A 15,696-nucleotide genomic window follows, 5' to 3' on the forward strand; every position below is an offset into this window, starting at 1 on the left:
TAAATCCTATCCTCTGCAGCTTCTCAGTATTTGTGAGCATGATTGCATTCATGAGATTCAATAACAGAATTTTCTTTAAAAAGATGGGAAACATTTATAGATCAATGAATAGACTTAATTTAGCTTACAGATTCTAAAATGAATGCTGTTTTCTTAAAATAAAGAAATGTAAAATTGTGTTAAGAAAGATTTGGAGTTACTAATCAGTAACACAAAGAAATCTTTATAAAAAGAAAATTTTCCTAACATATGGTTTGACCCAAAAGTATTTTTTTCTTAAGTCTTTTGGCTCCACCTCTTTTTTCTGTTTCTGTTGGTTGGTCAAGGCACACATCTCTTGGCTGATTTTGCTGCAAACTTCAGGTTGCTCTTCTTTACCCTAAGTTTGTCTCTTATCTTGTCTCTCTCATATATACTTGTCATCTTTCTGGACACTGCTTTTTCTATAGGATATTCCTACGTGATAATTTACGTTAATGCACTTTTTCTCAGACAAGTGTTCAAGAACCTTCTCTTCTGCCTTTCCCACTTTGGTACCTAGACTTACTGTTTCCCTTGAAGTAATAATATTTGCTGTTTGCCCATGTGCAACTTGTCTGTCTGTTTCTTTGTGTCTTTTTATATATTTGTGTCTTTTTGTATAGAGCAGATGGCATGAGTCCTGTATACCTATTACTTAACTCCTCTGACCACTAAAGCTCAAACTTTATTTTCAGGTAATTGTAACTTACTTTTAGTCCCACCTGATTTTACTTATTTTATTTAAAAAAAAAATTATGCACTTAAGAAATTTGCCACAGCTTTTGTATTAATCCATTTTTACTTGCACATTGTGTTTTAACTTTCTTAAAAAAGACTTTTTTTTGGTGTGTGTGTTTCATTTAGATAATAGTCTGTTTAAAGGCCAGAGGTTTTGCTTGTCCTCGGCTACTTCTTTATGGTCTCCTTCTAGCACACTCGACTCATCAGCTGCTTATAATGCCTTCTTATCCTGGCTATCTTTCTTATAGAATTGAGTCAAAATTCTGGTCCATATCTTATGTGTAAATGTGTTGACTTAAAATGTTCAATATTAATTGTAACAACTCCACTGAGACCGGAATTTGACATTTGGTTAGACTAGTTGGTCCAGATCTTTGATTGGAGGTATCATTTTTGTATTTGTACTTGACAGTATTGAGTAAAATAATAAAATATGAGGCAGGTAAGTGATATTTTTAGATCACTATTTTTACATACATAGAAAGAAGTTCGAGTTAGTCTTAAATTTGTGACTTTTAAAAATAGTCTTTACCAGAGCCAGCCCAGTGGTGTGGTGGTGAAGTTCACATACTCCACCTTGGTGGCCTGGGGTTTGCAGGTTCGGATCCAGCTGTGGACCTCTACACTTCTCATCAAGCCATGCTGTGGTGGCATCTCACATGTAAAATAGAGGAAGATTGGCACAGATGTCAGCTCAGGGCCAATCCTCCTCACTATAAAAAAAAAGAAGGTCTTTATCAGAAGGGCAAGAATAAAGAATCAGTAGGATCAGGCATATTAGAGCAGTGAATAGTATTGGTATGCTGAAACTCTTACCAACTATGAAATTGCAAAGCTAAAAATCAGAATTGCCATAGTATATTATTTAAAATAATTTTTCATGATATAAGGGCAGTTTTAGTTTCTAACTCAAATGGGAGAATATGAATATGTTGCACACCCTACAGAATGTAGTATATTTTAGTGTTTTCATTTTATGTCAAAACTTTGTTGGTAATTCTTAAATTATATTAGTAGAGCGTAGTCAAGTAGACCAATAATAAAATCATGTTAGTATGTAATAACAATCCTTCTTGGCTAGAATATTTTTACTATTTTTATATTGTATTATTGACTAAAATACTTAGTAGGCAATGGTACTGCTCTGAAGATTGTTTGAATAATTAGAATAATTAAAAATATTAGGAAAGGAAATAAATTGTTAAATTGATATTTCAGAACTTGACTGAAAAACTCCTGAAGAAAGAAGTGGACTATACTCAGTTAGAGGAGAAACATAATGAAGAATGTGTGAGTAAAAAGAATATACAAGCAAACCTTCATCAAAAAGACCTAGATTGTCAACAGCTTCAGTCAAGATTATCTGCATCTGAAAGCTCCCTGCAGAGAATACAGGCAGAACTAGGTGAAAAGGGAGAAGCTACTCAAAAGCTCAAAGAAGAATTATCAGAAGCAGAGACCAAGTACCAGCATCTTAAGGCAGAGTTTAAACAGCTACAACAACAGAGAGAAGAAAAAGAGCAGCATGGGTTACAACTCCAAAGTGAGATTAATCAAGTAAGAGATGTTACTCTTATTTATTGCAATTCCCTCTGTGGTTTCTTCTTAGTATGTTTGATGATTATTTGATCATAATATAGTTCGTTAAAAAAATTTTGTGATTTTTAAAAAGTAACTCAATGTTCACAACCTCTTGTATTGAGTCAGATCTCATTTCCTTTAATTTCAGTTTCCTTTACTGAGAAAAAAATGGTAGTGTCTATCATGAAGTGTTTATGAATTAATACGTATAAATTGCTTAGGATGGTACCTGGCACATTGTAGGTACTTAGCAGGTATTAAGTAAGTATTAACTGTTGTAATTAATTCAAATTGTTGACCATTCTTTAATTTTAAAATTCTTATATATTTTTTTTGTTACTAAATTTTCAAAATGCAATTATTGTTAAACCAACAATATGAAAATTAGATATTTTAAAAGAAAACAAATTAGTCCTAGCAACTATTTTTTATAGGTAAATAATGTCTATCAGATGAAGTTTAATATGATTTTGACTTTGCCATTAACTTAATTTTTAAATTTTGTATTCTAATTCTTCCTTATAGATAACATTAAAAATTGGTTTAAAAATGGAAATTTGGGGGAGATTAAAGTCTTCAGCCACTTTTTTGATAGCGTTCAACTATTTTCACTTAAATGACAGTGATACTTGCTTTTGTGGCGTCAATCCTTCTGACTTCTTGGCCTGAAATATTCTTTCTCTTCCTTATAAATACTGCTTACTTCACTTACCACTTTTCTAGATATCCTTTTCTGAACATTGCCACTTCTTACTCCATTCCCAAAAAGATGGTTTTAGCATATACATGTTTTGATTGTTTTACTTACCGCAGTATAGGATATTACCATAATTTGTGCCTCTCTTCACTAGACTCTCAACCTTTGGGTACAAAGACCATGTGTTACTCATTTTTTATCTTCACTACCTGGCACATTGCTTAATCAGCAAACGTTTTAGTGAGTAAGTAAGTGAATGAATAAATGCAGGCTTTCATAATTGAAGGAAACAGAGGCTTGGGGATATCAGTGAATAACTTAAAAATAACTTAGACATTTGACTTATCAGTTCAGATAAACAATTGGGCATTTATGGTTTCTAAAAGACACCATGCCGTATTTGTTAGAAGATATAGAGATGAAAGTGTTCTACCTTAAATGATTATGTAAGTCTCATTGAGGATAAGGCGTATACCGTCCTATACCAAAGAACATGAGTATTAGAAGAAAATGGTCTCATACACTATGGGACTTTGACAGAGCTACGCTCTTGTTTTCTTCCTCATAGTACTTCGTATCCTGTAATTGTTTCATCTAGTTATGTAATCAGGAAAAGCTTTGTGTGAGAGAGAAGTGGTGCTTGAAATCGTGAATATTGGATGTTGTTTGACATGTGGCAGTTTGAAGGCAGGAAGGTCTCCCAGGCAGAAGGATTAGTGAGAGTAAACTAGGGGCAAGAAAATATTCTGAGAACCAGGAAGAGACACTGATTTGCTTTCGGGATAGGGTATGTATAATAGGAGTGGACTATTGTGACTGGAAAGAGCCAGTGGAACTTTATTGTGGAGGGCCTTAAGTAGCACGCTGAAGATTTGGGCTTTATTTGGTTGTCAGTGGGTGGAGCAGCATCAGGAATTTTTGAGAGCCTACTCAAACACATTTTTATAACAAAGACCTGAATACGTATGTGATTATTTGGTTTAGTCACAATTCTATAGAAAATAAAGAGGTCATACTGAAGACCTTAAAGTGATACTGTGTGTCTTCTTTCTTTCAGCATGCTGTCTGCATTCTGCCTTCGAAGTATGTCCCAAATCTGTCCACTTTTCTTGATCTACACTGCTACCACCCTCAGTCTAAACCACCATCACTGCTCACCTGGGCTACTGTATTAGCCTTCTTACAAATTTCCCTTCTAGCGACCTCTTTAATTTATTCTCCATACGAAGCAAGAGACATCTTTTTAAAACATGAAGGATATGATATCACTTTATCCTCCTGCTTAACACCCTCCTGTGGCCTTGCATTATACTTTGAATTGAATCCAAATGTTGTTCTTTGGCTTGTAAGCCTCTGCATGGAGTATGACTCATACTTTGTCTTCCGCTCATCTTCTGCCACTGTGAAGCCATGTTGATCTCCTTTCAGTTCCTCAAACACACCAGCACTTCAAGTACTTTCCTGCCTTAGGTGCTTTGCCCATGTTTTTTTCTTAGTGTGCTCTTGGCTTCAGTTCTTCACAAGACTGGCTTACAAGCCTTTTCCTCACTCAAGGCTTCCAGGACCACTCTATTTAAATAGCTTGTTTCCATATATTCTAGACTGCTTCTTTATTTAAGCAAGCTGCTGCTTTTTTCTTTTTTGTAACACTTTATGTTGTGTAATTAGTTTTTTGTTTACTTGCATATTCTTTGCCATTCCCATTGGACTGTGACCTTCTTAGTGGGAGGAATTTATTTTCTTCTGTACTCTATCAACCTCTATACTTAGGGCTTTCAGTAAATATTTATTGAAAGAATGAAAGTGAACCTCACTGTAAACCTTTTTTCACTATCCTTAAAGAATATAAGCATGAACTGGGTTTGGTTTGCTCTCCACAGTATCCTCACCCCCCATTTCAGTGCTGACAAACCTAGATAGCTGGCAATTGTCAACAAAGGACTTGAAAACAAAATAGCCGATGTTCTTCCTGTTTGTGTTCATGAATACTTCTGAGATAGTCCCAGATGTGCAGAGAATGATTTGTTACCTAATTAAAGGATTAGATGTCATCAATTTAATTTTTAAAAATTATCCAATATGCCATCTTGAATGACACAGTGGTTTGTAAGTGGATTTAGGGACCAGTGCTTGAGTTCCAGTTCTGTGGCCTACAAGTTGAGTGATCGTGGGCAAGTTCTTTAATTTGTGCCTCCGTTTGCTCATCTATAAAATGAGGATAATAATGGAACCCTCTTCGTGGCAGTATTATAAGGATCAAATGAGTTAATATTTGTGAAGCATTTAGAGTAGGGCCTGGCACTCAGTAAACATTATTAGGAGTATAATGAATAAAGAATTATGTATATAAGTTATATGTATAAATTTACAAAACTGAATTTATTAGGGAACATATATATGTATATCTTAAAGTGTGACTTTAGCATAGACCGTTCTGTTAATAATTCCAATGTGTATTATTTTTACTCTTTATTTATCCTGTTTTCCTTTAACATATTTACTCTAAAATGGTATAGACATCATTGTTTAAGTGATTTGGCCTGCTTCCACCCTTGGGCAGCTTTGATTTGAGATTCATTTCTTTGTTAAAGATGAGGGATTTATCAGGAACAGTACAGCAGTGAGTGACTAAGTTATTTATGATACTTTTTCTCACTTCTTCAGTAAATCTTCACTTCAGAGCAATAGTTATCTTTTAATTCATTGGTTCTCAACTCTATGTGCACATCAGAATCACCTGAGAAGATTTAAAAAATAACCGATATCAAGGCCTCACCTTGGATCCAGTTACAACAGAATCTTGGGGCATAGGCCCGGGCATTGGTGTCTTTACATGTTTCCCCTGTGATTGTACTGTGCAGTTGAGATTGAAAACTGCTACTTTTTGAAGTGTTGCTTTTTGGCAAGTAATTTCTGAACTTTCCTGAAACCAAATATCATCTGAGTCTTGCTATGAAAACATGGATTTCTGGGCTTCCACTCAAATGTCCTAAATCTAAACTCCTAGAGCAGAAGTCTGCTTATCTGTGGATTAACAGTGATATCAAGAGATTCTTATCCAGCAAGTTTAGGAATTAGGGGTGATGCTTGTTTATAAGAGATCAAGCGCTTGGATGCTTGAAATACGAGTTCACTTTGAAGGCCTCCTTTTCTTTCACTTGTTAGGTTTGGAGCTCATTCTTTTAATGAGAAGGAGAAGGTTTGGGTAGTTGTTATAGTACAAATTCACTGCATTATAAGAAGAAGAAGAAGAAAAGGGAGAGATATCAAAGTGCTGGCTGAAAACAAGGATAAATTAAATGCATTCTCTTTAACTGTTACTCATTCCTGTTTTACTTAGATGGAAGCCTGTTTTAATTTAGAAATTAACTTTGGTCTTTATTAAGGATAGCATATATTCTGAAAGCCACAGCTTGTTTCATAGCATGAGAAAATAGTGGGTGTCTGCTTTTCTGGTAGAACTTTATTTTTTCCTTGCCAATTATGAATTTTTATGGAGAAATACGCAAATACAGAGCATGTAAGTATAAATATGAAACAAAGGCTGTAGATTCTTAATGTTTTCGTATATCACCTGAATAGTTTGGATTGAAAGAAATTTTATAGACTGCTTGGTAGTAATTTTTAACTTTGTTGAGGCACATGAATTTAAATGAAATGTGTTATGTGTTATGAGGCTGGTGTGTAGGAGCACTGTCAGTGCTAAGCAGTGTCAAATGTCTTGCATCCTTATCTCCATGCAACTCTTTTTTTGTTCTATACACCCAGCACTTGTGTAGGCATTCCTCTGAGATTCATACAAACAATGTTTCTTTTCTTAATGGGGAAAAAAAACCCCCAGTAAACCTCTTTACCCCTCTCCTCAAGAGAAACCAGCTGTTATTTCTGGTAGTGTCAGAGAAAGTAAAGAATTTGAGAAAATGATGTTCTTAGCTCCAGGACAAATTTCTCCTTTAGTTTTAACTGGCTGGCAATTTTAAAGTCAGTGAATGAGGGTCACCTGATATTTTTTTGACTATTCTTTCCTCTGTTTTATTTAGAAATTATATGCCAGTTTGAGGACTTGGGGATGCTTTGTGCTCTATTCAAAACCCAAATGTAAGAAGTCAATTGTGGTGATTCACTATTAAGGAAAAACACTGTCACTGTGGAGTTTTTAAAAAATACTGTGGAATAGGTCTGAGTGTGCCCTGAGTGTCTTAATTTTTGTTTCATTTTATTTTTTTAAGTCTCTCAAATGATTCCAACACTTATGTCCAAACAAGAGCCTCTGAGTCACTGTATTTGTTTTTTTTGGTGAGGAAGATTGGCCCTGAGCTAACATTTGTTGCCAGTCTTTCTCTTTTGCTTGAGGAAGATTGTCCTTGAGCTAACACCTGTGCCAGTCTTCCTCTGTTTTATATGTGGGATGCTGTCACAGCATGGCTTGATGAGCGGTGTGTAGGTCTGCGCCCAGGATCCGAGCCCGCAAATCCCAGGCTGCTCAAGTGGAGCATGTGAACTTAACCACCACACCACTGGGCCAGCCCACACTGTTTTTTTTTTTAAGAGAGCACAAAAATTGAAAACTGTGATGTTTAATCACAACTTTACGTGATTCATTGTAATTTATGTGATTAAAATTCAGTTGAATTTTAGATTTCTTCAAAGTATCATGAAAATTAAAGTATACTTATATCAGTGAAAAATAAAACATTGTTTGGAAAGTGGGTGGTGGTAGTGATGGTGGTGATGTGTGTGCTTTTGTTTATACATATGTGTATACTTTTTTTTAAGTTACATAGCAAACTTCTGGAGACAGAGCGCCAACTAGGGGAAGCTCATGGTAGGCTAAAGGAACAGAGACAGCTTTCAAGTGAAAAGCTGATGGATAAAGAACAGCAGGTGGCTGATCTGCAACTCAAACTTTCTCGTTTAGAAGAACAGGTAAGCTACCATTGCAAATGAGTTTATATTATTAAATATGTTGATAGATTTGAGGCATCTTAAATATTGTTATGGTTAAATCTTTTCATTGTCAAGAACTTTAATTGGAAATGTTTTTTAACTTTAAATTATAGCATTTATTTCTCCTCAATAGAAACAAGCTACTTATTAACTGCATTAAGTCATTTTGTTGTGGTTGTAGTTCCTAAAGTTCTTAACAAATATGTACAAAGAAGACTACTCTTCCAGCTTTGGGCAGGAAAACTTCTGGGGGTGAATTCCTATCAGGCTGCTGCAGGAGCAACCTTCCTACCCAGGAAGGACCGCTTCCTAAAGGAATAGTGAGAAATAAACTGTTGGTGAGGTCGTTAAATAACACGTAGTGATGCACATAAACTTTGAGTTTGCGTTTGAGGATTTTCACTTTTAAAAGTGAAGCATAAGATTGAATGCTATCCTAATTAAAAATAGTGCTTGCCAAAAATGGTAATGATTATTTGGTTAAAGTAAAAGTTATCATTAAATTTTGCCTTTTATTAGAATTGAACAAACATTGAGAGTTAAAATCTGTAACTTCAGCAGCAGATTTTCCTCTATGCTCTGAATCTTGGATGTGGTAGACAATCCTATTCTTTTCTAATAAGTGATAATTATGATTGTTTTGGAAAAAAAATGAAACAAAAATTGATACCATGGTTTAGATTATTGTTCCAAACAATTTGTATGTAATTAATTTCTTGATCATATTAGTATACAAAAAATAGTAACAAATGTCAACCTGGAGAAGGAATTGTATTCTTCTTAGGATGAGAGTCTATTCCTAGGGAATAGTTTCTTAGTCATGAGATTAAGATTCTATAAGTAGGGGCCAGCCCACTGGTGTAGCAGTTAAGTGCACACGTTCCACTTTGGTGGCCCGGGGTTCACCGGTTCGGATCCTGGATGCAGACATGGCACTGCTTGGCAAGCCATGCTGTGGTAGGTGTCCCACGTATAAAGTAGAGGAAGATGGGCACGGATGTTAGCTCAGGGCCAGTCTTCCTCAGCAAAAAGAGGAGGATTGGCAGTAGTTAGCTCAGGGCTAGTCTTCCTCAGAAAAAGCCACAAAAGGATTATATAAGTAATGAGATACTGCTTTTAAAGTTCAGTGTATATATATTGCCAGAATTTAGTTTTCTCTTCAGACTTGAGAATTGTGAGATTTACTGTAATGCCAGGTATTTATGAATGATAGCATTATGCATTTAAGTTGTCAACTGACAGTCTATATTTTGTTTAAGTTGAAGGAAAAAGTAACAAATTCCACAGAATTGCAGCATCAACTAGATAAAACAAAGCAGCAGCATCAAGAACAACAAGCTCTTCAACAAAGCACTACAGCAAAACTTCGAGAGGCTCAGGTGAATATTATTTGAATTATTAGCCTTTTAGTCAAAAATTAGCCAAATCATTATCCTTTTGTTGTGATAAAACTAGATAATGGAAAAATACTTGATTATGCAGGGTTGTGATAATTTTCCGTATCTGGATAATCAGAAAATCTTTTAATTGCTATGTTAAAAATTTTCTCTAAAATATTTTAAAATTACTTATAGGTTTATTTATTATGAGTAAATTTGTTTATTTCTAGACATTAAAATTTATCAAATAAATTTTTGTAAAAATGTATTATTTAAATTATTATTATATATGATACATTATTTATTATCATTTTTAAAATACCTTTTTTGAAAGATAAAAAATGCAAATAAAATTTCCTGGTTTAGTTAGCCCAGTAAAAAAAGAACATTTTGTGTTTCCTACAGTAGAACTTAGTGTTTCTTGGTCATGTCTTCCCCTGCTTCAGAACTATCTTATGAACGTTGGAATCTTAGGTATAGAAAATATGAACGATTGGGTTAAATTTATGAAGCTTAGAAGCTTGGGTTAAATTTATACAGATTCTATTGCATAGCTTAGAAGATTGGAAGAAGTTAAATTTTTGTTTTGTTAACAGTGAGAGGAAGAGGGTGTGCAAATGTGTGAAACGAATTTGACATTCATTATTTCTTTCAGTCTTTCATTAATTCATTGAATGATATTGAGCACTGTACGTCAGGCATTGTGGTAGCACTGAAAATAAAGAGATGAGTAAGACACAGTGCCTGTCTTCTGGGAATGGCAGTCTAGCTAATGATGTGCTCACAGAAATAATGTTGGAATTTAAAGGAGGCAGTAAGTAATATGCCTCTCTTACCCTTCTGAGTTTGGAAAGTGGCATGAGTCAGATGGATAGAGATCAAAATAGTATTCATTTATTTGTTCTTTTATTCAGTCAGTCAACAAATATGCATTAATCTGTACTGTTAGCCAAGGCAGTGATTTTGTGGATATGGCAATGAAGAAAGCAGACAAAAATGTCTGCTGTCAGGGAGCTTATGGAGCCAAACAAGCGCCAAGGTAAACAGGCAAATGTATTGTGTTTTAGATGGTGATAAGTTCTATGATGATGAAAAAAGCACTATGATGACGGGAAATAGGACATGTCTTGGGATCTGGAGGTGGGACTGCGATGTTAGATAGGGTTGACAAGGAAGGCCTCTCTGAGAACATGAAAGACCTGAAGGAAAGGAGGATGTGAGCCATGTAGATATCACAGAAGAGCATCAGTACATTAAAAGGCCCTGAGGTGCATGTTCAAGGAACATCAGGAAGCCAGTGGCTGAAGTTATGTAATGATGAGAAGGATTAAAAGGGACACAGTGATAGAGATCATGGAGGGTCAGAACTTGTTGAGCCTTGTAGACAATTTTAAGGATTTTACTCTAAGATGAAAAATCACTGGAGGGATCTGAGCAATGGAGTAACATGATCGATTTATAATCTCACAAGATTACTCTGGCTGCTGTATTGAGAGTAGACTGTAGGGGCACGCCGGTAGAAGTAGAGAAATTAGGCAATAGTCTGCTACAATAATCCAGACAGGAAATGATGTGGCTTGGACCAGAGTGGAAAAAGTATAGGTAGTGAGAAATGGTCAGATTCTAGATATATTTTAAAGGTAAACTGACAGATTTACTGACAGATTGATGTGGGGTATTGAGAGAGAAGTCAAGGATGATTGCAAGGATTTTGGCCTGGATAGTCAGAAGGATGGAGGTCAAGCAAGATGAAGGCTGAGAATCCTATTGGATTTGGTAACATGAAGGTCATTGATGACACTGATAAGACCAATTTGGATAGAGAAGGAGGGACAAAAGCCTAGTCGAGAGGGTTCAAGAGCAAATGAAGAGAGAAGTTTGGTACAATGAATATAGGTAACTCTAGGAATTTTACTGTAAAGAGTAGCAAAGAAATAGCTAGTAGTAAAGCTGAGGTAGAGAATTTGGCATGGGTCTGTAGCCAAGTGGGCTTTCTTGTACTGTACTCCAGAATTAAATTCATTTATCCAGTCACAGACAAAGCTGGAGATGACATCCTTTTACCTTCTTTTAGGCAGGTTGTCTCTTACACTGAGGGGAGAGCAAGGGATTGAGTTAAATGTGCTTAATTCCTTATTCCAAACTTTCCAATTAGTTAAATTCTCATTTGCTGGGGAAGAATAAGAAACATGTGGCAAATAGGCCAGGCAAAGTCTGATATTATGGTAACATGAAAGTCCTTAAAAATGAAGTAGAGAGATGTAATGCGTGCAGTTCTAGGTCTATCTGCGTATATAAAATTATTACAGTAGCATGGGGAGGACACTTATCTGGCTCAGAGCCTGGGGAAGAGCAGTCACTGAAAACTTCTTATAAGTGACAATCTGAGTTGCAAAGGTTGCGTAGTTGTTTCTGGGTTGCAAAGATGGTGATAGTGAGGAGCATACTCCAAGTAGAAGTTACAATGACAAGGTTACTGAAGCTGGTATGAGCTAAACTGTTAGGTTTTGCTGGGGCTTAAAGTGTAATTTAAAGATTGGTTAGAGAAGAGGTCAGAGCATTAGACATGGGTAAGTTTATGGAAGGCCTTGTGTGACATTTATCTTTGAAGATAGAAGAGTTTTGAAGGTCTTAAAATAGAAGTATCTAGAAGTATCGTAGCCAGATTTGACTTTTAAATAGGTTATTCTTGTGGTTGTGTGAAAGATGGATTTCAGAGGGAATATTCTGAAACAGGAGATCAGTTAAAAGGCTAATACATGCAGTAGTTTAGATGAAAAATAATAATGGTCTTAGTTCAAGCAGTTGTTAGAAAATGTCAGAGGGAGAAAATTGAGTAATACTTGAGAGGTAAAAGATAAATAGGACTTGTTCACTTAATAGTTACAGGGAATGAGAGAGAACGAGAATGACTTCCAGGTTGATAACATTGGGTGCATGGTAAATGGAGGTGTCATCAACTGTGTAAGTGAACATGAGACAACTGGCCATTTTTTAGGGCAATGCGATGAGTTCAGTTTTTGACAGGTCTTGAGACAACTGTGGGATATATTAATTTAAAGCTTGGAGGAGGAGCCATGCTGTATATATTAGCTGTGAGAGACATCAGTATATATGGGGCAAAAGGGATTATTAGAATAGACGTGATCAGCCAGCGAGAGAGTATAGTGAGAAAAACAGACACCTGGTAACACAAGACTCCTGGGAAACTCTTAAGAGATGGATGATTAGAGGAAGAGCAGTCCAAAGAAAGAGAGAATGATCAGAGTAATTAAAGAGAACTTGCAGAGTGGAAGCCAAAGGACTAGGGAGGATCACAAGTTGGGAGTAATCAGCAACTTCAAGTGTGGGTCTGTGGTGGGGATGCCCACTATGATAAATGAAAAATGTCCATTAGATTAATAAAATATAATTGAATAAATTAGTGACTTTTTAAAACTTAATTTCAATAAAGTGATAGAGAACAAAATTTGATTTTTGATTAATGAGTAAGTGAGAGATGAGGGAGTTGGGAAAATAAATAGGCATTACTTTTGAGATTTAAGTGTGAATTGTGTGAAGACCGTGCGGAAACTGGAAGGGGGCTTGGTGTTGGAAGGGTTTTTGAGAACGAGAGATACTTGGATATGTTTATAGTCTAGGAGCAAGGGACCGGAAGAGAGGGAATACTTGAGGATATTGGAGAAGGAGAAGTGGCTGAAGGAGTAAGGTATTGATAAGCTTTGATGTCACTGATATGAATGTGGGTGAATTTGAACCTATCCTCTGAAGGCTATTCTTTGAAGCTTGAGGAAAGGAGGCAAATATGGATACATATGGAATTTTGTGATAAAGTGATGGAAAATCAAGGTAGATCATTCCTGAAAACCCATTTTTTTGTGGGGGCAATAAAGTTGGAGATAGTAATAGCTGAATGTCAGGCAGGCAGAGATTAAGAATTTGAAGACATTATTGAAGCTTTTAAGTAGTTATCGAGGGGAATGTTTGAGGGTGAGAACCTTACTCAAGTGAAGGATTGACAAGATGATTCTGAGAACATAATGGAGGTTGGAGTCTAGAAAGTTGTAGTGGCACCAATCTATGGAGGTTTGTGATTCTGTTCTAACAGTGCTTAGAAAAGCAGGTGTGGAGAAAGCAGATTGCAACACTGATCTAGGATTAAACATTTTTGTGCTGGCTGTGTTGGAAATTTTGGGGTGAAAGGAAATGGAGAATACAGTTGAAAGAATCCTTAAGGTTCGTTTATATCCATATATGAGGTTCACGAAGAGAAGCTAGGCATGTGCTAAAACAGCTAAAAGAAAATAGAGGTCATTGTCTCTTTGACATTGAAGAGCAGAAATGGAGGTCCTGAAATTGAAAGATGGTTGGGAAGTTATGGTCACAGAGTAGAATAGTTGAAATTCTTCATCTGGAACAGTTTCAGGTGATCACAAGATCCTACATGTGAGTGACTGAATAGAATGAGTAAAGGTCCAGGAATTAACATGATATGAATGTTGAGGCCATGCTCTTAATTCTCTGTGTATTTTGTATTTCCCAGGAAATTGGCAGAAATTGGGATTGAGAGAAAGACTAAATCAGGTCTCAAGTCTTCAGTGAATGAGGTAGGGATTTATAGATGATAGCAACATAGCAACAGAGAATAGAGGGTAGAATAAATGAACGACATACTCCCCAAAGCAGCATGAAACTTTCCATGAGGGAAAGAGTAATGGTGGTGAAAAAACAGAAAAAGGTCAACCTCCTCTGCTTGCCCAGGCGAATAGTCCTTATGTATCAGAGACGGTTAAGGGACAATCAGCATCTGTAAAGGGAGAACCAGATTTCGGTTACTACTTAGAAATAGAGTGACTGTTTTGGAAAAAAGCTTAGGCCTGGATCTGTGGTTCCAGAGGATTAGTGGAGTGTGGAGAAGAGGAGTCATTAGTGACAGGAACAGAGGATGAGAGCGGAGAGGTTAAGTTGCCTTTCTTCATTTTGTGATTGAAGCTTAGAGGGATGAGAGGCATGTTTGAAAGTGACTGATCTCAAATATTTAGATACTGGCACAAATCGTTGAGGGTACTAGGTGGTTGCTGGCTCTGTCTCAGCACGGTGGTGTGGGCTACTACAAGGTTTGCAGAGGGGCTTGTTAGAGCCTTGTTCTAGATAGAGGCTCTCGGACTCTCTTAAAATGATTAAGGCAGAGGCAAAGTCTGGGCAGATAGCTCCAAAACATTAATGGGCATTGTTCTGGGTGTAGCCTATTGCATTGTGTTCTCTTTAACATTGAGGCCCTTGGTAAAGTAAAAGAAGAGGTGTGTTAGAATGTAATCGTTTATTTCTCTATTCATTCAATAAATATCTTAGAGCATATGTGTCTTGGATACATCAATGAATAAGACAGACAAAAATTGCTACCTTCGTCGAGCATACATTCTAGTGAGGGGATGGAGGGAGGCAGATAAACATGAAAAATAAGTAGATTATTTATTGTGTGAGAAGATAAATGCTATGGAAAGAAAACAATATTCAGGAGAGGAAGTATTGGGAAGGACTGCAATTTTAAATGGAGTGGTCAGGGCAGGCCTGTTGAGAAGGTGGCATTTGAACAAATACGTGAAGGAGAAGGAATGAGCCATGTGACTTTGTGGGGTAAGTGTGCCAGGTAGAAGAAATAATTAGTGCATAGGCTCTGAGATGGGAGTGTGCCTGGTATGATCAAGGAATGATGAGGAGTCTCATGTGTCTGAAATGGATTGAACAAGAAGAGTAGTAGGCGGTGAGGTTGGGGTGTCAGAGTAAGAATGTGGTTAATTGAAGGTTTTTTTTGTTAAATTCTAATTTATTATCAATAATATAGTTCTATATTATTAAATATATAGTCCTAATTATTTAATTAAATTTGCCATGTTAAAATGTAATGATTAGTAAAAAAAAGTAAGACTAATTTTGAGTTGTAAAATTTATTATCAATCATTTTATGTCTGAGGCATAACTTTTTAAGTTCTCTATCCTTAAGGTAGTAGTTTTCAATTCTTTACAGAATGATTTGGAACAAGTACTACGTCAAATTGGAGATAAGGACCAAAAGATCCAGAACCTTGAAGCCTTATTACAGAAGAGTAAAGAAAATATTTCCTTATTAGAAAAGGAAAGAGAAGATCTTTATGCAAAAATTCAGGCTGGTGAAGGAGAGACTGCTGTTCTTAACCAGTTACAAGAAAAAAACCATACATTACAGGAACAAGTAAGCTTGTCAAATGTATTCTGTTTCTAAAATTTATTTTTATCTTTCTAAATTTTGCTAAGTGATATTTAAGTGATTCTTCTTTCTAGTTATTTTTA

At 35.9% G+C, this 15,696-nt stretch overlaps 1 protein-coding gene across 3 annotated transcripts in view; it reads left to right on the plus strand.

Moving 5' to 3' along the window:
* The window catches only part of EEA1 (early endosome antigen 1), a 157,162-nt gene that overhangs the window by 67,824 nt on the left and 73,642 nt on the right, over positions 1 to 15,696 (plus strand). For all 3 annotated transcript variants that reach the window (XM_046646282.1, XM_046646281.1, XM_046646283.1), the window contains 4 exons: positions 1,981 to 2,319; positions 7,817 to 7,966; positions 9,247 to 9,366; positions 15,395 to 15,598. In XM_046646282.1, coding sequence (XP_046502238.1) covers positions 1,981 to 2,319; positions 7,817 to 7,966; positions 9,247 to 9,366; positions 15,395 to 15,598 — 813 coding nt within the window. The remainder of the gene's footprint in view (positions 1 to 1,980; positions 2,320 to 7,816; positions 7,967 to 9,246; positions 9,367 to 15,394; positions 15,599 to 15,696) is intronic.

The sequence above is a fragment of the Equus quagga genome, chromosome 19 (assembly GCF_021613505.1).
Source record: "Equus quagga isolate Etosha38 chromosome 19, UCLA_HA_Equagga_1.0, whole genome shotgun sequence".
Classification (NCBI taxonomy): Eukaryota; Metazoa; Chordata; class Mammalia; order Perissodactyla; family Equidae; genus Equus; species Equus quagga.